At 44.8% G+C, this 26,749-nt stretch overlaps 1 protein-coding gene across 1 annotated transcript in view; it reads left to right on the top strand.

The window, feature by feature from the left end:
- SEC63 (SEC63 homolog, protein translocation regulator) overlaps positions 1-26,749 on the top strand; it is a 105,901-nt gene that overhangs the window by 23,597 nt on the left and 55,555 nt on the right. Inside the window, exons 5-11 of the mRNA XM_082249927.1 lie at positions 1,241-1,302; positions 1,597-1,655; positions 1,914-1,964; positions 7,587-7,695; positions 20,265-20,359; positions 20,461-20,593; positions 20,686-20,778. Of these exons, the coding sequence (XP_082106053.1) occupies positions 1,241-1,302; positions 1,597-1,655; positions 1,914-1,964; positions 7,587-7,695; positions 20,265-20,359; positions 20,461-20,593; positions 20,686-20,778 (602 nt within the window). The remainder of the gene's footprint in view (positions 1-1,240; positions 1,303-1,596; positions 1,656-1,913; positions 1,965-7,586; positions 7,696-20,264; positions 20,360-20,460; positions 20,594-20,685; positions 20,779-26,749) is intronic.

Raw genomic sequence — 26,749 nt, 5'->3', positions numbered from 1 at the left:
ATGGCGAGGTTTTTTTTTTTTTTTTTTTTTTTTGGAAATGTAAAATAAAAAAAATTTATTTTTTTACATATTGTCACCAGTGTGGCTGTGATCAGGCACACTGACTGGTTAATAAAAAAAAAAAAAAAAAAAAAAAAATTATATATATATCTCTTCTTCAAGCCTCTCATTGTGTACAACTGTCATTAGACGTGCTGTGATTGGCCACAGTGGTCACATAGTACTGGCAGCCGGCCGATACAGTGATCTGTCATTGACCGTGTATGGTGGACATGGCAGGTGACAGATTGCGCTGAACCGCAGCCTGATCCTGGGAGAACATCATATGACGTCCTCCCAGAATAACCGTGCTCCCGCCTTGCCGTCATTTTACAATAGACCAGTTAGTTAGTCCCATAGAATATTGGGTAATAGATGTTTCCAATTCGCCCATGCTTGGCATCCTCAATGTATTTACTGCGGTCCAGGAAGAATGGAAGAGACTGGGAACCACTGTGGGTGGAGTCGCATTCCCTGTACCCTGAAAGTGATCAGATGACTCTACGGCTGCCTGTATCCCTGTTACATTAAAGCCGGTCCCAGCTGTGAGCTTGTTTTAACCCTTTGAATACCAGAATGTTTATAAATGTACCTTTTTATAAAGTAGGGGTTAAAACACATACACCTGGAAGATTTACTGGCAGTTAAAGCGATTGTAAAGTCTGGTATTTTATAGGACAAAAAAAAAAAATAAATAAATAAACATGTTATACTTACATGCTCCGTGCAGTGGTTTTGCACAGAGCAGCCCGGATCCTCCTTTTCTCGGATCCCTCTCCTGTGATCCTGGCCCCTCCCTCCTGTTCAGTGCCCCCACAGCATGCAGCTTGCTATGGGGGGCACCCGAGCCGAGTCACACCTCCCTGTGTCCATTCAGACACTGAGCCCTGACCCACCCCCTCTATCTCCAGATTGGCTAGCTGTTTTTGACAGCAGCGGCAGCCAGTGGCGCCGCTGCTGTTTCTCAGCCAATCAGAAGGGACAATCTCGGACGGCTGAGACACTTGTGGACACTGCTGGCAGAGAGGGACCTCAGGTAAGTTTTAGGGGGGCTGCTGCACACAGGTGGTTTTTCTATGCATTAGGATAAAAAAAACCTTCAGACTTTACAACTCCTTTTATTGTTTGCTGAATGTCAGAACTACTGATTTATAAATATGCCCCTTGGTGTATATAAATATGTCTAAATACTTATTTCTAGTTTGACAGATGAACAATCTAGAAAGAATTGGGAAGAATATGGAAATCCTGATGGGCCACAGGGTAAATTACTATACCTTTTTTCTGTATTATGCTACCATCCTTTTTGTTTTGAAACCTGACTTCAATATATATATATATATATATATATATATATATATATATATATATATATATATATATATATATATATATATATATATATATATATATATATACATATACATACATACATACATACATACATTTTTTTTTTTTTTACAGTATAAGAATATGAATACTTGTGCAATTTGAAAACATGATGCTTTTTGTGTTTTTTTTTTTTTTTTTTTTTTTTTTTTTTTTTTTTCTTTTTAGCTACGAATTTTGGCATTGCATTGCCTGCCTGGATTGTGGACCAGAAAAATTCTATGCTGGTAATTACAAGTTGAATCATTTTAATTTGTCTTTTTGCTTTGTAATAGAACGCCCATCTAGCAAAATTAGTGTGAACTAAAATCAAGTGTGATTTTGTTTTTTGGATTATAGTTTTTGTAATTACGGTTTATGTAGTAAATTTATATTGATTGTGATCTAAATTCCATTCTCTGGATTTCGACTCTTGTATTAAATTGTAGTAGTGACTCTTCATGAGCTTGTGCAGCGTGGGATAATTCCATATCCTTTTGTTTTAGGTTTTGCTTGTATATGGCCTGGCTTTTATGGTTATCCTTCCAGTTGTTGTGGTAAGTAGTTTGCAATGCAACTTGTTTGTTTAGACTGTAACGAAAAATTTAGTTTTCTATGTATTCCTTGGCAGTACTTGAATGAGATTGGCCTACCTACTCAAAAGGTGCAGTAATAAAAGAGTATAGTGCCTCAGTTTTGTCTTGTTTCCTTTGCGAAAGGTCAGTTGATTGCTTGCCTCCTCAGAATTTATCTCCCCAGATTTACCACTACTTTCCTGGAAGCTCCTAAACCGGCGACCCATGTATAGGTACATTCCTGGGAAGATGTCAGAACTGGAGGTACAAAACATTTGACTCCAGGTACCGGGGGGCTAGATTCATTCTTCTCCCTGGGCTGCTTAGGTTGACCTTACAAAAGAAAAAATCACCTCCTGCGCATAAGTGTGACAGTTTGGTAGCAGTTCTTAGAGGGGTTCGGTGGCCCCCCCCCCCCCCCCTCCAAAATAAAAGTCAACAGCTGCAAATACTGTAGCTGCTGACTTTACCTGTTCGGGCACTTACCTGTCCAGGCATCCAGCGGTGTTCTCACCCTAGCTGATTCTTGAATTGGTTCCTTTTTATTTGAACAGTGTTTTCACTTCTGGTGTCCACTTTGCGCCGATAATTACCCCTTTTCAATATTTAGTTTTGAATAACCAATTACAATATGACTGTTTTTTTACATTAAAGTGGAGTCACCCTTTAAAAACGAAAAACTATAGTAGCCAAGTAACCAAAAGCAACAGTCTGCCTGGTCTTCCAAGTCCATTCCACCAGGGGGATTTCAGAGGCCACGGCTGTACAACTAGGTCAGATCTGTCAATCCGCTACGTGGTTAGGCTTTCACTTTTTTTTTTTTTTTACTCTCTAGAAATTGCAGATTAGATTTGACTGACGAAGGAAGGCCACTACAGTTTTCCCATATATTCGCTCTGACAGCACCTGATAAATCTCCCTCTTTTGTGTGTCCTCTTTTTACCTGTCTGGAAATCTATAGTGTTTGTTGAGGTACTGGGAGATATTTTTAACACAGGACAAGGTCTTACTGTTTTAGCAGGAAAAGAAAATAAAATGTAAGAACTCGAGTTGAGAAGTGCTGGATTCTAAAAAAAGGAAACCCACATACTCACTAGATGGCTGCAGCATCGATCCACACTGAGAACTCAAGAATCAAAGTTGGCTAATCACTCAGTTCTCAGGTCTACTCTTCTCACTGGAGCACTGAACTGTTGAGGGGGTGTGAGCAGCTGGCTCAGGTTCTAAGCAGCATGCTAGAGGCTGAGCCGGCTGGCGGTCAGGTATCTGGATGGATCGTGACATTATTGTCAGGATCCCTGCAGAGCCTGCATCGGCTGAGTGACCTCAACCAACAGCAGAGCCGTCGGCTGAGTTTGGCTCATTGTAGTGCAGTACTAAGTGCACTTGTGTGACCTACAGGACAAGTCTGACCAAAAGAACTTTGGCCATACTTCTCCTTTAAAACATTCCCTAGCACTACAGGTAGAAGTTAGTTCTGTTTCCATTCCTCTCCTTTTTAAGGTGCTGTCATGGAGATGATTAGATCGAAACCTGTAAGAGTTCTATTTTTCTATTGTGATCATGATTTAGCTGAGCAACAGAAACTGTGAAACCCCTAGAATGAATAAAAATTGCACATTGTAGCTGAATGGAGTGATTCACAATCTTGGCAAGGCATTTCATTCTTTTTTTTTTTTTTTTTTTCTTTTTTGCAGAATTTGTTTTCTAGCTAAAAACAGTAGGAATTGTTAGCGCCTTAATGAACTGGAACAGATGGCAGACATTTGAACAGGCAGCTCCATCTGCATGATTAACTTTGCTTTTTAACACTGAAGCATGCAAATGCCATTCCTCTAAACCAGGGATAGTTTGTTACTAAAAAAAAAAAAAAAAAAAGTTTAATTTTTGGAAAGTAAAATGTATCAGGGATCATTTTTATTTAGTTGCATTTATGGAGAATTATGGATCTAGTCAATATACAAAAGAATAGGTTTGCCTTTTGATATGAAACGACCGAGAATGAAAATGTCTGCCTTTTCCATTGCTTTCCTCTAGTGCAATTTCTGCATACTGTGGCCAACACAGTATTTTTCGTTGAAGATTTTTTTACTCAATTTTTTGCTAGCATAGAAATGTTACATCATGTTCACCTTCTGTACAGATTTATTTTTTGAAGTCTTTGTGATTTGTTTTAATGTATTGAGATCCTTCAGCTCTATGTTCCTTTAAAAGAGGTAGAATTGTTAGTGGTAGTAAGCATAAATGTTGTAAAAGTATAGGGGTCGGACACTGTGCTTGTTTCTTCTAAGGCTACTTGAACACTAGTCTACCCTGAACGTGGTAAAGCGCAATTCTTCCGCATTCGGGAGGGAGGTTTAACCTCACCTAAACTTGGAAGTTCCTAAACTCTGGTAAAAACCTGTGTACGTGGACACAGGCTTTTTTGGAGTTTAGGAGAATTGGCAAAAGAAAACCGCCAAAAGCTCCTAAACTCAAGTTTAGGAGCTGCCAGTATACATGAAGCCAATGAGTACACACTAGTGTACTGTTTGTTGAAGTAGCATTGATAGAAGGAGGTAGTAGAGAGAATGTGATATTCATTAATGTACATCTCAATGAATGTGTGTGTGTGTGTAAACCCTAATACATTTCAATATTTGCTGCCTTTCGGGCTGTTAAATATACAACTGAAAGTGTTTTGTTTTTCTGTTCAATTATTGCAAAAAATACCTGTAGATCAGGGCAAAAGTTCAAAGCTGTCATGTGTCCTTTGCACACTTCCTGCTATATCTCAGGGAGTCTAATTAACCCTCCTAGTTATCTTGGGTTTATGGGATAATGTTAGTGATTTAGTTTGGTTTTTAGAACTATGCTGCTTATATAATATGGAATATTTTTATATTGATGCATACAGTGCATCCGGAAAGTATTCACTTTCACTCCACATTTTATGTTCTAGCCTTAATCCAAAATGGATTAAATTCATTATCCTCAAAATTCTACAAACAATACCCCATAACGACAATGTAAAAGAAGTTTGTTTGAAATCTTTTCAAATTTATTTAAAATTAAAAAATCATATGTACCTAAAGTATTCACAGCCTTTGCTCGATACTTTGTTGAAGCACCTTTGGCACCAATTACAGCCTCAAGTCTTTTTGAGTATGATGCTACAAGCTTGGCACACCTATTTTTTTGGCAGTTTCTCCCATTCTTCTTTGCTGGACCTCTCAAGCTCCATCAGGTTGTATGGGGAGCGTTTGTGCACAGCCATTTTCAGATCTCTCCAGAGATGTTCAAGTCTGGGCTCTGGCTGGGCCACTCAAGGACATTCACAGAGTTGTCCCATAGCCATTCGTTTGTTATCTTGGCTGTGTGCTTAGGATTGTTGTCCTGTTGGAAGATGGACCTTTGCCCCAGTGTGAGGTTCAGAGCACTCTGGAGCAGGTTTTCATCAAGGATGTCTCTGTACATTGCTGCATTCATCTTTCCCTCGATCTGGACTAGTGTCCCATTTCCTGACGCTAAAAAACCTCCCCACAGCATGATGCTACCACCACCATGCTTTACTGTAGGTATGATTTTGGCCAGGTGATGAGCGGTGCCTTGTGTCCTCCAGACATGACTCTTGCCATTAAGACCAAAGAGTTCAATCTTTGTTTCTTCAGACCAGAGAATTTTGTTTCTCATGGTGTGAGAGTGCTTCAGGTGTCTTTTGGCAAACTCTAGGCAGGCTGTTATGTACTTTTTACTGGGCAGTGGGTTCCGTCTGGCTACTCTACCATTCAGGCCTGATTGGTGGAGTGCTGCAGAGAGTGTTGTTCTTCTGGAAGGTTCTCCTCTCTCCACAGAGAAACGGTGCAGCTCTGTCAGAGTGACCATAGGGTTCTTGGTCACCTCCATGACTTAAGGCCCTTCTCCCCAATCGCTCAGTTTGGCAAGACGGCCCACTCTAGGAAGAGTCCTGGTGGTTCTAAGCTTCTTCCATTTATGAATGATAGAGGCCACTGTGCTCATTGGGACCTTAAGTGCTGCATAAATTTTTCTGTCCTGTTCCCTAGATCTGTGCCTCTATACAATCCTGTCACAGAGGTCTACAGACTAGTCCTTGGACTTTATGGCTTGGTTTGTTCTCTGACATGCACTGTTAACCACTTAAGCCCCGGAAGATTTTACCCCCTTCCTGACCAGGGCCTATTTTGTGATTCGGCACTGCGTGAATTTAACGGACAATTGCGCGGTCGTGCGACGCTGTACCCAAACGAATTTGACGTCCTTTTTTTCCCACAAACAGAGCTTTCTTTTGGTGGTATTTGATCACCTGTGCGGTGTTTTTTTTTTTTTTTTTTTTTTTTTCTTCTTTGATCACGCGCTATAAACAAAAAAAGCGACAATTTTGCAAAAATGATATTTTTCAAATTTTTTTATATGAAATGCCCCCCCCCCCCCCAAAAAAATGTAAAAATCAAAATTTTTTTAACATATTAGGCCAATTTGTTTTCTGCTACATATGTTTGCTAAAAAAATCGCAAAAAGCGTATTTTGATTGCTTTGAGCAAAAGTTATTGCGTTTACTAACTAAGGGAAAGATTTTTGTCTTTTTTTTTTTTTTTTTTTTTAATACGAGTAATGGCGGCGATCTGTGTTTTTTTTTTTTTTTTTTTTTTTTTTTTTTTTTTTTTTTTTGCGGAACTGCGACATTGCGGAGGACAGATCGGACCCTTGACTGACATTTTTGACACTTTTGGGGGTACCAGTGACATTCCTACAGTAATCAGTGCTATACATATGCACTGTTACTATAAAATATACACTGGGAGGGAAGGGGTTAAGTGTGTCCGTAGGGGCGTGTTTGTTACTGTGATTGGATGTGGCTGTGTGTGTAACAGCACAGATCAACTGTCCTACATAGCAGGACAGAGTGATCTGTGCTTTTACACAGGGAAGAATGACAGGCGGCTTTGTTTACATTAGCCGCCTGCCTTTCTCCCTCCACCCGACGATCGTGAGGGACCGGCAGACATCGGGTCCGCCGGTCACATGCGTGGGCTTCTTAGGGTACGAGCGGGGGTGGGAGCGCGCCTCCGGCGACGCGCGCTCTCCCCCTATTCGCTCCCAGGCTAGTGACGTACCGGTACGTCACTTTGCCTGGAAGGGGCTGACCGCCGCCGTATATAGTCGGGCGGCGGTCGGCAAGTGGTTAACTGTGGGACCTTGTATAGACAGGGGTGTGCCTTTCCAAATCCTGTCTAATCAACTGCATTTACCACAGGTGGACAACAATCAAATTGTAGACACATATCAAGGATGATAAGTGGAAACAGGATGCACCTGAGCTCAATTTTGAGTGTCATGGCAAAGGCTGTGAATACTTATTGTACATAGGATTTGTTTATTTATTTTGAATGAATTTGCTAAGATTTCAAACTTCAAAATAAACTTCTTTCACATGGTCATTGTGGGGTATTGTTTGTAGAATTTTGAGGAAAATAATGAATTTTATCCATTTTGGACTAACGCTGTAACATAACAAAATGTGGCAAAAGTGAAGCGCTGTATATGCATGGTGGTAAATAGTATATAACATTCTTTATAAATATATAAAAAAATTTGCTGTTTCAGGGTTCATGGTGGTATAAATCAATTCGTTATAGTGGTGATCAGATCCTCATCCGTACCACTCAGATCTACACCTATTTTGTGTATAAGACGAGGAACATGGATATGAAACGTGAGTAAAGTTGTTAATGCATAGGAGTGAGCCTGCTTCATGTTTTTTTTTTTTTTTTTTTTTTTTTGAAGGGATTTAATTTTATGTTGTGAATGTGCAGGTTTATTTCATTTGTATTGGTATACCACCTTATGTGTAGTAATGGTGTTGCAAGAAAATGTAACTTTAACACTCCAGTATTTTAAATGGTGTTTTTTCATTGAGCAAATACTTGAAAATATTTGGCATGTTCAACTGTGTGAGTATGTACAGGTGCAACTTAAAAAAATGTGAATATCAAAAATGTATTTTTATTTCAGTAATTCAATGTAAAAAGTGAAACTCCTAAATTTATATAGATTCATTACACATAGAGTGATACACTTTAAGAATTTATTTTATTTTTAATAATTATGGCTTACAGCTAGTAAGAACCCAAAATGCAGTATCTCAGAAAATTAGAATATTACAAAAGACCAATTAAAAAAAAAAAAAGGGGTTTTATTACAGAAATGTTGTAAAACTGAAAAATATGTCCATGTACAATAAAGTATGCACTCAATAATTGGTCGGAACTCCTTTTTGCATAAATTGCTGCATATGTGCGGCGTGGCATGGATGGGATCAGTCTGTGCCACTGCTGAGGTGTTATGGAAGCCCAGGTTGCTTTGATAGCGGCCTTCAGCTCATCTGCATTGTTGGGTCTGGTGTCTCATCTTCCTCCTTGACAATTTCCCACAAATTCTCTATGGGGTTTAAGTCAGACGAGTTTGCTGGCCAATCAAGCACAGTGATACCATGATCATTAAACCAGGTATTGGTACTTTTGGTAGGGTGGACAGATGCCAAGTCCCGCTGGAAAATTAAATAAAGCTGATCAGCAGAGGGAAGCATGAAGTGCTTTAGAATTTCCTGGGCTGCGTTGACTTTGGACTTGATAAAACACAGTGGACCAACAAGAGCAGATTACATCCCTCCTTCAAATCTTCCCCAAATCCTCACGGACTCTGGAAACTTCACACTGGACCTTATACAACTTTGATTCTGTGCTTCTCCACTTTTCCTCCGGTTTCTGGGACCTTGATTTCCAAATAAATTGCAAAATTTACTTTTATCTAAAAAGAGGACTTTGGACCACTGAGCAACAGTCCAGTCCTTTTTTCCTCCATAGCCCAGGTAAACAGGTGTGAATAAAGAAGGAAGTGATTGGCGCTGCCGGATAAGTGTCAGGTAATGGGAAATAAAAATTGGATTACTTAATGGTGGTTGATCACTCCTCAAAAGTGTTACCTGGTGGTTTTGTAGAAAAATTGCACAGTATAGAAAGTAGAGAATATATATGTATAGTTTCCTAGTTAAAATTGGGTAGTGGTTAGGGTTGAGCGAACACGGACTGTATTATACGTGTTCATACCGAATAATTGGATTTTTGTTACCCGAACACGGATCCGAAAACTTTAATGTATATTCGGGTAAAAATCCATGTTCGGTCGTTTTATTTCTGGGTTTTGTATGCATTGGCGCGCTTTTCATGGTTGGCTTTCAACAGCCAATCAACAAGCGTTTAACTGGTGTGCCTTAAGCCATCCCAGCCATGCCTACAAATGTATTAGTAGCTGTGATTGGCCATCTGAAGCATGTGACCAAGTCTTTATAAGTTCGAGCCAGCGCCGCTGCGGCGTCATTCTGCTGTGTAGTTCAGGGACAGAGCACACCTTATACGTGCTGGCTGCTGATTAGGGACAGACAGGCAGGCAAAACTCATTTGTGTCCGCATAGAATTGAGGGACAGGTCGGAGTGTGTTAGGCAGGGCGAGTTGTGTAGGCATTTTAGGGCGAGGCTGCTGATTTTTAGGGTCAGTTTTCTACGATCGATTTTGCTGTGTGGGGTGGGGTTTGCACTGACCGATCTACGATCTTATCAATCCTTTTCGGGAGAGAGGCTGCTGATTTTTAGGGTCAGACAGTGTGTTCTACAATCGATATTGCTGTGTGGGGTGGGGTTTGCAGTGACCGATCTTATCAATCCTTTTAGGGAGAGAGGCTGCTGATTTTTAGGGTCAGACAGTGTGTTCTACAATCGATATTGCTGTGTGGGGGGGTTTGCAGTGACCGATCTTATCAATCCTTTTAGGGAGAGGCTGGAGATAGGCAGGTGTCAGTGGTCCACATCGATTTTGCTGTGTGTGGGGTGCAGTGAACACAATCTTTTTTGCCCACTGAGGAGGAGGGAGAAAAGTCTTTTTCTATCAGTCACTGTGTGCAGCGTTTGTCCTTCAGCTGTGCTGTGCTGACTCTGATCATACACTGCTGTGTTCAGTGTTCAGTTCACATGTGCTATTATTGAGTGGTTTCAAAAATCATACACTTTTTTTCTATTCCACTATTCAATATACAGCCTTGGGTTAAAAAAAATTAAATTGTGGCCTGCAGCAGAGCTGAATGATATAAGACACTGCTGTTCACATCATGTGCTATTGATAAATCACACCAATCTTATATCATATTTTCTATTCCGCTATTCAATAAAAACCTTTGGGTATCAATTAAATTGCGGGATAGTCTGTGTTGGTACGTGTGAGATACACCTTTCCAAGTTTTTGGGGTTCATCTCATACTTCTGAAGATTTGAGGGTGCTGCCTGTTCCAAACTCCTCCTACTCCTCATCCTGCCTTTAGGGGTACAAACAATAGTAATTGGGGCCTAGTCTGGTTGTGTACGTGTGAGATATATACATTTTTTGATCATATTTTCTATTCCGCTATTCAATAAAAACCTTTGGGTATAAACAATTAAATTGCGGGATAGTCTGTGTCGGTACGTGTGAGATACCTTTCCAATTTTTGGGGCGCATCTCATACTGCCGAGGATTTGAGGGTGCTTCAGTCTGCCTCCTGCCTGTTCCGAACTCCTCCTACTCCTCATCCTGCCTTTAGGGTACAAAAAATTGTAATCGGGGCCTAGATTGTGTTTGTACGTGTGAGATACACCGTTTTGTAAAATTTGTCCTATTCCGCTATTCAATATACACCCTGTTTGAGTGTAAAAAATTAAATTGCGGGATAGTCTGTATCGGTACATGTGAGATACACCTTTTTAAATTTGTTTGGCGCATCTCCTTCTACCGCCGAGGATTGCAGGGCGCTTCAGTTTGCCTCCTGTTCCCAACTCCTCCTACTCCTCTTCCTCATCCTCCCTTTAGGGTACAAAAAATTTTAATCAGGGCCTAGTCTTTGTTTGTACGTGTGAGATACACCGTTTTTTATCCTTTTTCCTATTCCGCTATTCAATATACACCCTTTTAGGGTAAAAAACATTAAATTGCGGCATAGTTTGCATATTTGACTGTGAGATACACCCGTGCGATACTGTTGTCTTTTTGTTCCGCTATTCAATAAACACCTTTCTAGGGCAAGATCTTAAATTACAGAAATATGAGGAGACCGTCAAATAGGGGCCGTGGTGCTGCTGGTAGAGCTCCTGTTGCAAGGAGAGGACGTGGTCGATCTGTGCCAGCTACACGCACAAGTGAAACACCTTCCTCAAGTGTTAGTAGGCGACAGAACCTGCATCAGTATTTGGTAGGGCATCATACGCCTCTAGAAGTGATGATGCCAGAACACGTAGAGGCGATAGTAGATTGGTTTGCTGCTGACAGTGCCTCCAGTTCCTTCACATTGTCTCCCACCCAGTCTACTGCAGAAAGGTCAGAGTTGGCACCTGCAGCCGATGTCCAACCGTCTTTCACCTCACCCCCTTGCAAATCAGGCAAGCAGTCTGAGCCCCAAGCCATACAGCAGTCTTCTTCTTTTTGAGGACTCTGTCAGCAGGGTTTCCCAGGGCCATCCACCTGGCCCTGCCCCAGAAGTGGAAGAGATTGAGTGCAGCGATGCCCAACCACTTATTTCTCAAGATGAGTACATGCAAGGACCATCGCAGCACGTCTCCGATGATGACGAAACGCAGGTGCCAACTGCTGCAGCGTTCAGAATTTTGGAGACCGACAAGGAGGGCACGGGTGAAGACTGGGTGGAAGATGATGTGGAGGACGATGAGGTCCTCGACCTTACATGGAATGAAGGTCATGCAGGTGACCTGAGTAGTTTGGAGGAAGAGGCGGTGGTCACACAGAGCCACCAGCACAGCGGAAGAGGGAGCAGGGTGCAGAAGCGGAGCGGCCGTGCCCTAGACACTACGCCTGCTACTGCCCAATGCAGCAAGGGAACGAGCGCACCAAAGCCAGCTCAAAGGAGTTCTCTAGCGTGGAAGTTCTTTAGAAAATGTGCTGATGACAGGACACGAGTGGTTTGCACCCTGTGCAATCAGAGCCTGAAGCGAGGCAAAAACCTTCTCAACCTGAGCACAACCTGCATGATCAGGCATCTAAGTGCAAAGCATGAGCTGCAGTGGAGTAGACACCTTCAAAACCAAGAAACGTCTCTGGCTCATCCTGCTTCCTCTTCTGCTGCAGTCTCGGCCGCTCCAGCCACATCTGTAGTGATACTGGCACCTGCCACCCCGCAAACAGACGATCTGTCAGCAACACCACCACCTGGGTCACCAACCATCTCCACAATGTCCCGTGGAAGCATTCAGCTTTCCATCTCCCAAACACTTGAGAGGAAGAGGAAGTACCCCCCTACCCACCCGCGATCCCTGGCCCTGAATGCCAGCATTTCAAAATTCTTGGCCTTTGAAATGCTGTCATTCCGTCTTGTGGAGACGCACAGTTTTAAAAACCTTATGTCAGTGGCTGTCCCACAGTACGTCGTGCCCAGCCGCCACTACTTTTCCATGCAAGCCATCCCTTCCCTGCACAACCAAGTGGGGGGAAAAAATCAGGTGTGCACTGCGCAACGCCATCTGTAGCAAGGTCCACCTAACTACCGATACGTGGACCAGTAAGCACGGTCAGGGGCGTTTATATCTCCCTAACGGCACACTGGGTAAATGCAGTGGCGGATGGGCCTGAGGCGGATAGCAATTTGGCGCATGTCCTTCCACCACCGAGGATTGCAGGGCGCTTCAGTTTGCCTCCTGTTCCTAACTCCTCCTACTCCGCTTCCTCATCCTCTACCGCCTCCTCATCCGGACAGCGTAACACCTTCACCAACTTCAGCACGGCCATGGGTAAACGACAGCAGGCAGTTTTAAAACTTGCCTGTTTGGGGGAAAAACCACACACCGCGCAGGAGTTGTGGAGGAGCATGGAACAGCAGACAAATGAGTGGTTGCTGCCAGCGAGCCTCAAGCCTGGCCTAGTGGTGTGCGATAACGGGCGAAATCTCATAGCAGCTCTGGGCCTAGCCGGTTTGACGCACATCCCTTGCCTGGCGCATGTGCTGAATTTGGTGGTGCAGAGGTTCCTTAAAAACTACCCCGATATGTCAGAGCTGCTGCAGAAAGTGCGGGCCGTCTGTGCGCACTTTCGGCGTTCTCACCCTGCTGCTGCTGCTCGCCTGTCAGCGCTGCATCGTAACTTCGGCCTTCCCGCTCACCGCCTCATATGTGACGTGCCCACAAGGTGGAACTCCACCTTGCACATGCTGGAAAGACTGTGCGAGCAGCAGCAGGCCATAGTGGAGTTTCAGCTGCAGCACGCACGCGTGAGTCGCTCTGCGGAACAGCACCACTTCACCACCAATAACTGGGCCTCCATGCGAGACCTGTGTGCCTTGTTGCGCTGTTTTGAGTACTCCACCAACATGGCCAGTGCCGATGACGCCGTTGTCAGCTTAACTATCCCACTTCTATGCCTCCTTGAAAAAACAATTCGGGCGATGATGGAAGAGGATGTGGCACAGGATGAGGAGGAGGAGGAGGATGAAGAGGTAACATTTCCAAGGCTTTCAGGGCAGTCATTCACAAGGGGCTCCGAGGGTGGGTTCCTGCACACACAAACGCCAGGGACACAATTGTCCAGCAGGGGCACAGTTCTGGAGGAGGAGATAGAACCATGTTCACAGCAGGGTGGCACCCAGGCCAGCTCATGGCCATCACTGGTGCGTGGCTGGGGGGATACAGAGGACACAGACGATACACCTCCCACAGAGGACAGCCTTTCGTTGCCTCTGGGCAGCCTGGCACACATGAGCGATTACATGCTGCAGTGTCTCCACAACGACCGCAGAGTTGCCCACATTCTAACTTGTGCTGATTACTGGGTGGCCACGCTACTGGATCCCCGTTACAAGGACAACGTACCGTCCTTAATTCACTCACTGGAGCGCGATCACAAGATGCGCAAGTACAAGCGCACTCTGGTAGACGCGATGCTGCTGGCATTCCCACCTGACAGCGGGGCCACAGTGGAAGCACAAGGCAGAGGAGGAGGAGGAAGAGGAAGAGGTCGCCAACGCAACCAGGGCACCGCCAGCACCTCAGAAGGCAGGGTTAGCATGGCCAAAATGTGGAAACGCTTTGTCAGCACGCCACAACAAACAGCAGCACCAGCAGCTCATATGGAACGTCTTAGCAGGAGGCAGCATTTTACCAACATGGTGGAGCAGTATGTGTGCACACGCCTACATGTAGTGAATGACGGGTCTGCCCCCTTCAACTTCTGGGTCTCCAAATTGGGCACATGGCCTGAGCTTGCCCTTTACGCCTTGGAGGTGCTGGCGTGCCCTGCAGCCAGTGTATTATCTGAACGGGTATTTAGCACGGCTGGGGGCGTTATCACAGACAAGCGCAGCCGCCTGTCCAGAGACAATGTGGACAAGCTCACGTTCATTAAAATGAACCAGGCATGGATCCCACGGGACTTTTCCGTACCTTGTGCAGAATAGCGATGGATACCGACCTTACCCAGCCATTGTTCTATTTTTGCTCTTTCTCACTCTTTTGGGGTGTACCCTCAATTAAAATTTGTGAAAAGAAGCAGTGTTGGCTACCTCGTCCTCCTCAGGGCCAGATTAACGTAGGGGCTATTGGAGCTGCAGCTCCAGGCCCCTACCTTTTTATATAGGCCCCGGGTTGGCCATATTCACGGTTACCGCTCTTCTGTCACTTGTAAACACAGAAGTCTGGCTTCTATGCTCGCTTCCCCAGGCAGCTCCCTCAGAACCTCCCCACACAGCACGAAGGCTGGACAAGGAGGGACAGTTGCCGATGCATGGATGTGTTTTATGGGCTTCAGAGACAGCATCCCATGTTGAATTAGGCATGCATGGCTGCACCCTTCCTCCTCTGGGTGCATGCCAAGGCACGGCCCTTAAGGCCCTTCACAATCCTCAGCACCAAGCCCATGATGCTCTTAATCCGGCCCTGGTCCTCCTCCACCGCCGCTTCCACCTACACCGCCCATAGGTGTGCGCAGCCTATTGCATTAGGGTGTGCACCCCAAAGTTGAAATACACATGCATGTGTTTGCCTACATGTACATGGCCCCGATACATTTACTCTCCCTGCTGGCAAAGAGAAATAGAGCAGAGCAGGTCCGAGGGAGATCTTTCCCATCTCCTCACTGGCAAACAGAGCGATAATGCTATGTGCCCTAGGGGCCTTTGAGACCGCCACATCCACCACCACCTCAACCTCTCTCCTACTCCCATATGGGCCTCGTCCTTCACAGATGAAGAAAATTGTTTTATTTTTCTGTTTTTTTTTTTGTTTTAAGTGATTTCCCTATCCACTTTTGTTTGCAGAGCACTTGCCATGCTCTTAACTACGTTTTGCTGCCATTTGCAGCACTCTAGCCCTTTCCATTGGTGTTTTAGAGCCATTTTAGTGCCTGAAAGTTCGGGTCCCCATTGACTTCAATGGGGTTCAGTGTCCGGGAAAAGTTCGGCAAAAGTCCGGGACACGGACCCGGACTTTTTTTTAAAGTTCGGCCGAACCTGCCGAACACGGACATCCAGGTGTCCGCTCAACTCTAGTAGTGATTGAATAAGAGCTTAAAATTAAAATGTATGTGCATCCATGTTGGGTAAAAACATAAACAATTCAAGTAATATAAATGTGGTATAGGTAGTCCAATGCGTAGTAAAAGGTATAAAGGTGATGCACAAATGGCGGTGTGCGTGTTACTGTAAGGAAATCTATAGATAAAAGTATGTGCAGACCCAAGACTAAACGTGTGCAAATCTAGCGGTATAAATAAATATACTACCCAATGGGTGTAAATAAGGTGACGAATAAATATGTGCAAAATCTGCAATAAACCTGTGTAGCTTATGACAAAATAAATAAATAAATATGTTACCAAATAGGTGCAAATCCGCTAACCGTAATATATGTGGAGAACCGGCAATAAAATCATGCAGGTCCAACAAAATAAATAAATGTATATCCAGGTGTGTGCAAATCCGCTATCTATGTGCATATAAACATATGTGTATAAAAAAATAAGTGGTAATGTGCATATAAATACCAAGGTGAAGAAATACTTTGCAGTTTTAAATACAGGTAAATGGAAAATATGCCTTATTGGTAAACAAGATGAAAGTATATACTCATACACATAAGGTGTATATATAGCTTCAGTGGTGAATATACGGTGGGAGTTCAATAAAAGAAACAGATATAGCTGCCCATACATGGATGCAGCAGTGCAGCTTTAGAAGGTGAAACTGTGCAAACTCCGCAAAATAAATAAATGTCACTATATAAAGACAAAACCGATTAAATCCAGGTGTCATGCAATCAAAGTTGGTGAGTGAATCCAAAAAGTCCTAAAGATGTATAGTCCATATAGAAATTGTTAAAGTGCTGTTTTCTCTATGGCCCGGAGTGCAGTGAGTGGGCGGAAGGTAGGGTGCTCCCCTTCTCCTGGGGTCCTGCGCTTACCAGATTCAAGTACCCCTACAGGGGTGAGTAGCGGGTCGATATTGGGGATCGCTCCCATACACCAGGAACCTGGTCACTTCTCCTATCCTTCCTCCCTGAACTCGATTCCACTCCGCAATAAAGTAGGTGTTTGGCTTACGGCATCAGTAAATTAGGGAAATATCCAGTACAATCCCCGGGTATAAAAAAGGAAAAGAAGCCTCCAATAGTGAAGAATCGCTTAAAAACTTTTTATTTCAATAAAAATAGACATGTACTCACAAAAAATATCAACAGGTAGCGCGTCCGTCTGGCATAGGAGCCGCAACTTCCTCTCTCGCGGTGCACGCCTGGGATTAGCGTGCGTGCCAACCGCCGGATGTGCGTTCCGAGCCTCGGGATCGTTAGACGGAAGTGATTTGGTCACGCTCTCCGCTAGATTTGCACACGTTTAGTCTTGGGTCTGCACATACTTTTATCTATATATTTCCTTACAGTAACACGCACACCGCCATTTGTGCATCACCTTTATACCTTTTACTACGCATTGGACTACCTATACCACATTTATATTACTTGAATTGTTTGTTTTTACCCAACATGGATGCACATACATTTTAATTTTAAGCTCTTATTCAATCACTACCCAATTTTAACTAGGAAACTATACATATATATTCTCTACTTTCTATACTGTGCAATTTTTCTACAAAACCACCAGGTAACACTTTTGAGGAGTGATCAACCACCATTAAGTAATCCAATTTTTATTTCCCATTACCTGACACTTATCCGGCAGCGCCAATCACTTCCTTCTTTATTCATACATTTGATGCTTCCCTTTCTGAAGTGGGCAGCAGCCTTAATTGATTTCTAGTTTTTTATCCTAAGCGCGGATTTTTCTACAGGTGTTCTAATTGTATAGTATCACATTTACATATGTGAATACCTAGACCAGTCTTTCCTTATATGTTCATATATTGGCTGGGATCTCTGATGATTTCCCAATTATTTTTAAGATTTTAAACATAGTATTAAATGTTGCAAACTGTGTGTATGACAACCGACATTGATTCAAGCTCAAATCAGTTGCCATAATTGATCTACTAAGCCATCTATTGGGCACTATTGGGCACTAGACATATGCCGGTTTTCGGTAATTCGATATATCGCGGTATTGCATAGCCACGGTATTGTTATTGTGGCATTTTTAAAATACCGAGTTTATCTGCTCCTGGGTCTGACTTGTGAATTGATACATTTCAGTGAGCTGGATGACTCATTCACTCACACAGCTAAGCCTTTCAGCATTGAGGCTACATTCACACCTGAGCGTAGCGTTTTTCGCGCGTTTTTTACCGCGATTTTTGCGGCGTTTTTTACCGCGATTTTTACCGCGATTTTTGTGCAGGCGTTTTTAGATTGAATAGAGATCAATGGAAAACGCCTGTAATCTGCCCAAAAAGAAGCTCATGTACTTTTTTGAGCGTTGGGCGTTTTGTATACAGCGTCAAAACGCTCAGATGTGAACAGGGGCCATTGAAATGAATAGGATTTGTCTTGTTGGGCGTTTTGAGAGCTGATCCTAGAGCAGAAAAACGCCCCAAAAACGCCCCAAAACGCCTAGATGTGAACGGAGCCTAATGCTGGCCATACACGTATAGATTTTCGTCCGGAAATTTTCGTTTCAAGAAAATTCGTTTGATTTTCTAATCGTTAGTGGGGTTAAATCGATGTCCTTTTTCGACTGCAGCAACGGGAAAATTCGTAGGGGCAGAAGGGAAAATTTTTCTCGATCAACGAATTTTCGGGCAGTGTATGTGGTAATCGTTCAGAAATTACATTCATTTTAAAATGAAATGTTAAAAGCAAAAGACAATTTTCGAACGACATTCGTCTATTCAAAGAATGTTCAAAGAATGTTCAAAGAATGTTCAAAGAATTTTCAAAGAATATTCCCGGCCGAAATTCTGTGCGTGTATGGCTAGCATAAGTCTCCTAACTATAAACAAAAATGTTTACATTGTATCTTTTCCTTCCCTCTGCCAGGGAGAAAGGAAGTTTAACCTCTTAAAGACTGGACCTTTATCTGACACTTGTTGCTTGCAAGTTAAAATCAGTTTTTTTTTTGCTAGAAAAGTACTTAGAACCCCCAAACATTTTATATATTTTTTTTAGCAGAGACCCTACAGAAAAAAATGGCGATTGTTGTAATATTTTATGTCACACTGTATTTGCGCAGCAGTCTTTCAACCGCAATTAATAGACTTGAGTAGACTTTATTCAGTAAAATGAATAAAAAAAAAAAAAAAAACGTAACAGTAAAGTTATCCCAATTTTTTTTTTTGTTACACAGAGAATCGTGAGAGAATCGTGATCTTTATTCCAAGCTAAAAAATCGTGATTCTCATTTTGGCCAGAATCGTGCAGCTCTAATATATTATATATATATATATATATATATATATATATATATATACATACACACACGCATAGCAGCCCACATTACATTAGTATATAGCCATCAAGCAGTGTCTGGCCTACCTGGTGATGACTGGTCCTGGCGCTCTGATCCAATGGCCTGGTCTTTAAAGGGGCAAATCAAGATAAAAACACCGGTCCTCCTGCAGATTTAACCAATTAATGACTTTACTATTGCTTTAGGCCTGGTTCACATGTATGCAGGTTGGGGGCCCACATTTGCACAGGCATAGCAGCCCATTGATGTGAATGGGCTTGAGCTGCTATGCCTGCGTTTTCAGCTGAAAAAAGGTGCATGCAGAATTTAAAAAAATGCAGTGGCCATGAAATCCATCCTTCTTTTGCACCATGCGACTTACCTGCAGTTGCTGCACACGCAAACTGTTTTTAAATGCCGTGCCCACGTATACAAAAAATGCAGAAAGCTTGCCAGAGCAGGAACTGCAGGTTAGTCGCATGGTGCAAAAGCAGGATAGATTTCAAGGCCACTGAATTTTAAAAAAATGCTGCATGCACCTTTTTTCTGCGGAAAATGAGGGCATAGCAGCCCGTTCAAATCAATGAGCTGCTATGCCTGTGCAAATGTGGGCCGCTAACCCGCATACATGTGAACCGCTAACCCGCATACATGTGAACCACCAACCCGCATACATGTGAACCACCAACCCGCATACATGTGAACCAGGCCTAAAGCAATAGTAAAGTAATTTATAAACAACACCTCCTTCAGGTTTAACCACTTCTTGACCACAAGGATTTGCCCTCTTAATGACCAGGCCATCGGATCGGAGCCGAGCGCCAGGACCAGTTATCACCAGTTAGGCCAGACACTGCTTGATGACCTATTTTAGGCCTGGTTCACAGAGTCTGTACTGACTGACTATATAATAATGTGCATAAGTGAACCAAAGCCCCTAAATTCAGCAATGAAATTGAAGTGAGGTGGAAATTTAATAATTTAAATTTAATAATTGAATACCGTGATAATACCGTATACCGTGGCAAAACCCTAATCAATTAATCGCAGCATGAAAATCTGATACCGTCCCAAGCCTATTGGGCACTAAAATAATTTTTTGTTTAACGAATAGTCATTATAATTGTATTGAGATTTGGCTCACTCTGTTTCAAGCAGCAGCTAACACAATGACGGCCATTCTAAAGTATACAAATAAGAAACTGTGTCAAAATAAAGCTTGGCGGACATATAGCAATTGTTCACTGAAGATTTATTTGAGAGGACTGCATTACTTTGCAGTGTGTAGTTCATTCATGGCCTGCACTTGTAATTCAATCTCTACTTCTTTTTTTTTTTTTTTTTTTTTTTTTTTTTTTTTATTAGGCCTAATTATGGTGTTAGCAGGAGCATCAGAATTTGACCCACAGTATAATAAGGATGCCACAAGCAGACCTGCAGATAATGTACTAATACCTCAGGTAATATTAAACATAAATATTATGAGAATATGTTGCCTTATAAAATCATGTGTATTGGTTTTGCTAACATTGTACATGTTTTTTTTTCTTTTTTTTTTAAGCTAATAAGAGAGATTGGTGGCATCAATCTAAAGAAAAATGAACCTCCACTCACCTGCCCCTACAGTCTTAAGGCAAGGGTGCTTTTACTGGCTCATTTATCACGAATGCAAATACCAGAGACCCTAAAAGAAGGTAGTCCTAGACTTTTTTTTTTTTTTTTGCAGAATTAGTGAACCATTGGTTTGGAGCATTTATGCTAATCTTTCTGGTTTTTGGTCTTGCAGATCAGCAGTTTATCTTGAAGAAATGTCCAGCTCTGCTCCAGGAAATGGTTAATGTTATATGCCAGCTAATTATAATGGCGCGGAGTAGAGAGGGTAAGATTAGTTAACTGCCTCTAATTCAGCATAGCTGTTAGATATTTATAGGGGGAAAGTACTAATATCTATTGTCTCTAAACCTGTGGTCCTGTTGCAAGCACCTGAAGTTCCTGTCCTTTTTTCATTATTTCTCCAATTTGATTTCCATGGGCATGTTGTCCATTTCAATCAATGTCTTTGCAGTAGCGTTGCCTGGGGGGTGGGGCAACCGGTGTGGTCTCCCCAGGCACACCATTTAGAGGGGCGCAGGATGACCAAGAGCAGGCTCACACAGTGTGTGTCATCCAGCGTGAGCCCACTCTCTCAATCCAGCGTGCACTCGCTCTCTGTCATCCAGTGTGAGTCACACTGGATTGAGAGTGGGCTAGTCATAGGCATAGGCTGTGCCTGGGCACACCCTGATCCAGGGGCAGCGCCAGGGGGGTGCTTGGGTTTACCCCATCTCTGCGACCATCTGTGTCACGGGCTGGGTGTATATACTGCTAAAAAAAATAAAAGGAACACTTTAAAAACACATCATATGGGGGCGTGGCCTGGCGCAGCATGTAAGAGGACGTGTGTGAGAGGAGCTCCGCCGGACCGATATCCTTTACCGCTAATCCTGCAGCCCTTCGGGCACGATAATCCTCCCTTCACCTCCCACACACCCGCGGCACCGACCTCCGCATGTCTCCGCCGAAGAAAGGCTCTGAAGCTGCGGCAAAACTAGCTGCATTCCGGAGGCTGGAGAAGGAGGCCCCGATCCAAGATGGCGCCGGCCCGTCGCTCGTGGTGGAGGAGCCTGAGAGCCCTGCTACATCCAAGGTATTGGAAGCGATTGCCACTTGCCAGACCATGCTGACAACTAAAATCGAGGAGGTGAAGGTAGATATATCATTGATGCGTCAGGATATGCAGAAGCTAAGGGACAGAGTTGGTGAGGCTGAACACAGAATTAGCGAGGTGGAAGACTCCCTCCCCCCATTGCAAAGCTCCTCAGACAGGCTGCAGCAACAAGTACACCTTATCCTTCAAAAACAAGATGACATGGAGAATAGGCTGCGCCGCTGTAACCTGCGAACCATTGGCCTCCCGGAGGGCTCTGAAGGTGCAGACCCCTCATCCTATTTGGAACAATTGCTCACTCAGACATATGGCAGAGAATCCTTCTCACCCACTTTTGTTGTGGAACGTGCACATCGCCTCTCAGGGCGTCCCCCCCCCCCCCTCAGGGTGCACCCCCCCGCACATTCATCGCTAAATTCCTGAACTATCGGGACAGGGATGCCATATTACGCCTGGCCAGAGTTAAGGGGAACATTCCATTTGGAAATCACAAAATAGCGATTTTCCCCGACTTCTCTGCTGAGGTCCAGAGGCGCCGCAAGAGCTTTTTGGAGGTCAAACGCAGGCTGCGTATCAAGAATATCAAATACTCTATGTTGTACCCGGCCCGTCTTAGAGTGGAGGGTGAGGACCGAGCCCACTTCTTTGAGGATCCGGAAGCCGCCATCTCCTGGTTAGAAGGACTGGAAGCTAGGGCCTGACCACCTTGCCCTGGCGACTTCATGATACTTTCTCCCTGATTGCCTATGCCTTTCACTGCTGCAGAGGTGGAGGGGGTTTTGTAGATCCTGCGGAACTCAAGACTTTGCATCCCCCTTCCCCCCCTCCCCCCTCATTTCCCTGAACTGCTGCTCATGTGTTTGACCGGCGGAGCGTCCTAGCTCCACAGATGGAACTGACTTTTCTGTTCTCTTCCTATGGATTTCCACCTGCCCATAGGCTTTGCTACCCAGCGATACACCTGTTGGTTTTCGCCCCCTACACCCGCTCAGGCGTGTGTTTGTGCCCAACTCCCCTGTTGCCCCTTGCGACTTCTGTTGGACCTGGGCCCCCGGGCCCCCTTGCTTATCCTAGTTGTATTTTGCTGTATTTTTGCTGACTATCCTGGGGGTCCCTGGCCTCCTGATTTTGCTCTTTACCAGTCGCATGTGGGCCTGTTCTGGTTGAGGCGCTTGTTTGGGAACATGCCCGCACAAGTTGGGGTTGGTGCAGGGCAGGGAGGGGGGATTGGGGTATTACCATTGTTTACAGTTTATATTTGGTACAATCTCTATACTGTTTCTGTTCTATGCACATTGACCTCAAGTAATAACTGCCTGCTCTTTTGCTGCCGTTTATTAATGCTAGTGTATGACCGTGGAATTGTTAGTTCTGTGGCCTTATTGCCTGAGATCCTGGGAGCCTCCGCTCCACGCTCTGTATTACCCCTGCCATGGCCGCATTGAAATTGTTGACGTGGAATGTCAGGGGTATGCGCGATAAGATTAAACGGACGGCTGTCTTTAATGTTTTACGCCGTGTCCGGGCTGACATTATAGTACTGGTGGAGACACATTTGGAGGGCCGCGTACAGCAGTCTCTCAAACGGCCCTGGGTTGGCTGGGTGCAGCACTCAGCATATAGCTCGCACTCCAGGGGTGTGGCGCTTCTGGTGGCCAAATCGGTACATTTCCAGCTCCTAGGATCTCGGGTTGACCCAATGGGTAGATATGTTTTTCTCAAAACGTCAGTCTATGGGGAATTGATGCTGCTGATGGCTTTCTATGTGCCCCCCCCCCCTTACTCTACTGTGGTAATAATGGAGGGATTGGCGTTTATGGCACAATGCCCGGGGGCCCCGGTGATCTGGCTGGGCGACTTTAACAATGTGATGGACTCGGGTCTGGATAGATCCGGTGGCGCCTCCCAGGCGCCGCCGGGGTCGTCCCCGACCAGGTTCTCCCGATTGTTGGAGAGCTTTGGTTTGGCCGACTCCTGGCGCAGCAAATACCCCGCTCAGCGTGCGTACTCCTGCTTCTCGACTGCACACCATTCTATGTCACGCATTGATCTGATATTGTTGTCTCGAACCCTGCTCCCCAGGTTACTGGCGGCGGGCTTCGCCCCACGGACTCTGTCTGATCACTGCCCTTTTTGGATACTGTTGTCCTTGCCCTGCAATAGACCTCCCCCGGCCTGGCGCCTGAATCCCGCCTGGCTCCCCTTGGTGTCTGATGGGAACGACATTGAGGGGACCTGGACACAATTCTTCTCTGATAATGAGGGCACTGCCTCCCCGGCTGCGGTGTGGGAGGCATTTAAACTGTTCGCCAGATCCACTATGATTTCCAAAATCAAAGCTGTTAGAGCGCGGGCTGCCGAGGAGATCTCCAGGGCAACGACAAATCTAATTGAAGCTGAACAGGCCTTTATGGCGGACCCGACTCCGACACATGAATCCCAGTATAAATTGACCTCTAAAGTCCTTTCCCAACTTGAATATGAGAAGGCGAAATCTAAGATGTTTTTTCAGAAGCAGAATCTGTTTGCACATGGAGAGCGGGCGGGGAAACTCCTCGCATATTTAGTCCATTGTGAGGATAGGCCCCCGGTAGTTATTACTTTAAAGGATGACCTGGGTAATGAGATCACTGATCCTGCTGCGGTGACACAGTGTTTCCGATCATTTTTTAGTACACTTTACACCTCTAAGGCCCCTGCTGACTGCACTGACATGCATGACTTTCTGGACTCTATTGACTTTCCCACTTTGACATCCGACCAGTTGGCGACCCTCGAGGCACCCATTTCTGTGGAGGAGATTGCAGCAGCCGTGTCCAAGTTCCCTAGATCTAAGGCCCCCGGCCTAGACGGCGTCCCGATTGAGTTCTTCTCCCAATATTCGGAACTCCTTTCTCCTAAATTATTGGCTTTGTTTCAATCCCTGTTCAGAGATGCAGCCCTGCCCCCTTCTATGCGGGAGGCGTTAATTGTGCTCATCCCCAAGCCGGGCAAAGACTTACACGCCCCAGAGTCTTACCGTCCCATCTCTTTGCTCCCAGTAGACACTAAAATCCTTGCGAAAATTTTATCCCTCCGTCTTAACAAGGTGATCCTTTCGCTCATACACTCGGACCAGGCCAGGTTCATGCCTGGGAGGAACACCTCATTTAACCTTCGCCGGTTATTCATGAATCTCCAGGCACAACACGACGGAATGGGTGGCAGGGTGGTGGTCTCCTTGGACACAGCTAAAGCATTCGACTCGGTAGAGTGGCCATTCCTATGGACCTGCCTGGACCGATACGGCTTTGAACCTAATTTTATTAAGTGGGTCAAACTTCTATATAGCGCCCCGGTAGCTAGGGTCCTGGCCAACGGCTGGCAGTCGACCGCCTTCCCTTTATCCCGTGGCACTCGACAGGGGTGCCCCCTCTCCCCCCTGCTGTATGCCCTGGCCGCGGAACCCCTGGCGATGGCCATTAGAGCACATCCCGGGATTCGTGGCCTACGTAGGGGACCGCTAGAGGAGAAAATCAGCATGTATGCTGATGACACTTTGTTGTATTTGGAGGACTCTCGAGAATCCCTGCTCACAGCCCTTTCTTTAATTGAACGGTACGGACGATTCTCCGGTTTTCAGATAAACTGGGATAAGTCACAAATTCTTCCACTTGACGAGAGCCCGCAGGCGATCGCCCCCGCAAACCCGGCCCTACAATGTGTATCCCGCATTAAATACTTAGGGATTCAAGTGACAGCTAGCTCAGCAGATTATGTCCCGGATAACGTTCAACCCTTGTTCCCTCTGCTTAAGGCTAAAATTCAAGTATGGTCCAAATTACCTCTGGGAGTGATGGGTAGAGTCAATTTAATTAAAATGGTTCTCCTTCCCAAAATTCTCTATGCTGTATGGCACTCTCCTATTTATCTGCCACTCAGGCTGTTTAAGCAGATGGAATCACTCCTCAAGACCTTTGTTTGGGGTGCTAACCGGCACAAGATCTCCTGGCGCAAGCTCAAGAATCCTACAAATCTAGGGGGGTTGGCCCTGCCGGATTTTAATCTGTACTATCTGGCAGCTCAGTTGTCCCAGTTCTTTCACATAGATAAAACGGATAGAGAGCGCTTCTTGACCCTGCTCTGCCCTGGGTGGGCTCATCCCCTCGGGGACCCCCTTCTAGTTATCCTTAGGGGCGTCAGGGGCTCGCCGGAGCCCCTGTGCCCCAGATCTCTTCTATATCACTATTGTCGGATCTGGGAGGTGGTGGCGTCCAGGCTTCGGTGCCCTCCATTCCACACATTTACCCCTCTGTGGCATAATAGTACATCGCGTGAGTTCCTATCCATCCCTGACCTGTCGGTATGGAGTGGGAGGGGTATTCTTCTCCTTAGCCATATCTCCACGACCACTGGTCTACGGTCTTACGAGACCCTGCGAAACCAGTTTGCGCTCCAGGGCCCCATGCACTACAGATACTTACAGCTCTCCCATGCCTATAGATCTCAATTCCCTGACGGCCCTCCTGAGATGGAATCGATTACCACCCTTGAGATTGTTAAAAGTACAGAACCCAGTCACCTCATTTCCATGTTTTACTCTGAGCTCCACACACCTTCTTCGACCACTATGGCTTTTGCACTTAAGACCCGCTGGGAGCGCAGTGTGGGGGCCATGGAGGATGAGGAATGGGAGGATGCCCTGGAGACGTGCCGCAGAGTGTCGCCAAAACTGTCGGATCGCCTAACCCAGACCTTTATATTACACCAGGCTTATCTCACCCCACTAAGACTGTCCAAATATCACCCTGACTTGGTCCCATCTTGTCCTATGTGCGGAGACCCTGATGCTTCCTCCTTTCATCTACTGTGGAGCTGTCCCCAATTACAGACTCTATGGCAACAGGTAGTCACATTTCTGCATGACAAAATGGGGTCTCCTCTACAACTCTCTCCTAAGGAGTGTCTCCTGGGGGTCTATCCGGATGGAGAGATGCCCAAATCCACTGTCATATTTCTCCAGGAAACCTTGTTTATAGCACGTAAATTGATAGCCAGACGGTGGATGAGACCTACTCCTCCTACTTTAGGATTGTGGATTAAGGAAATTAATAGTGTCATCCCATTTCATAAACTTTTATATAAACATAGGGGGTGCCCTCAG

Source organism: Pelophylax lessonae (assembly GCF_965119305.1).
Source record: "Pelophylax lessonae genome assembly, chromosome: 3".
In the NCBI taxonomy this organism is placed as follows: Eukaryota; Metazoa; Chordata; class Amphibia; order Anura; family Ranidae; genus Pelophylax; species Pelophylax lessonae.
This window is presented reverse-complemented; position numbering and strand designations above follow the sequence as displayed.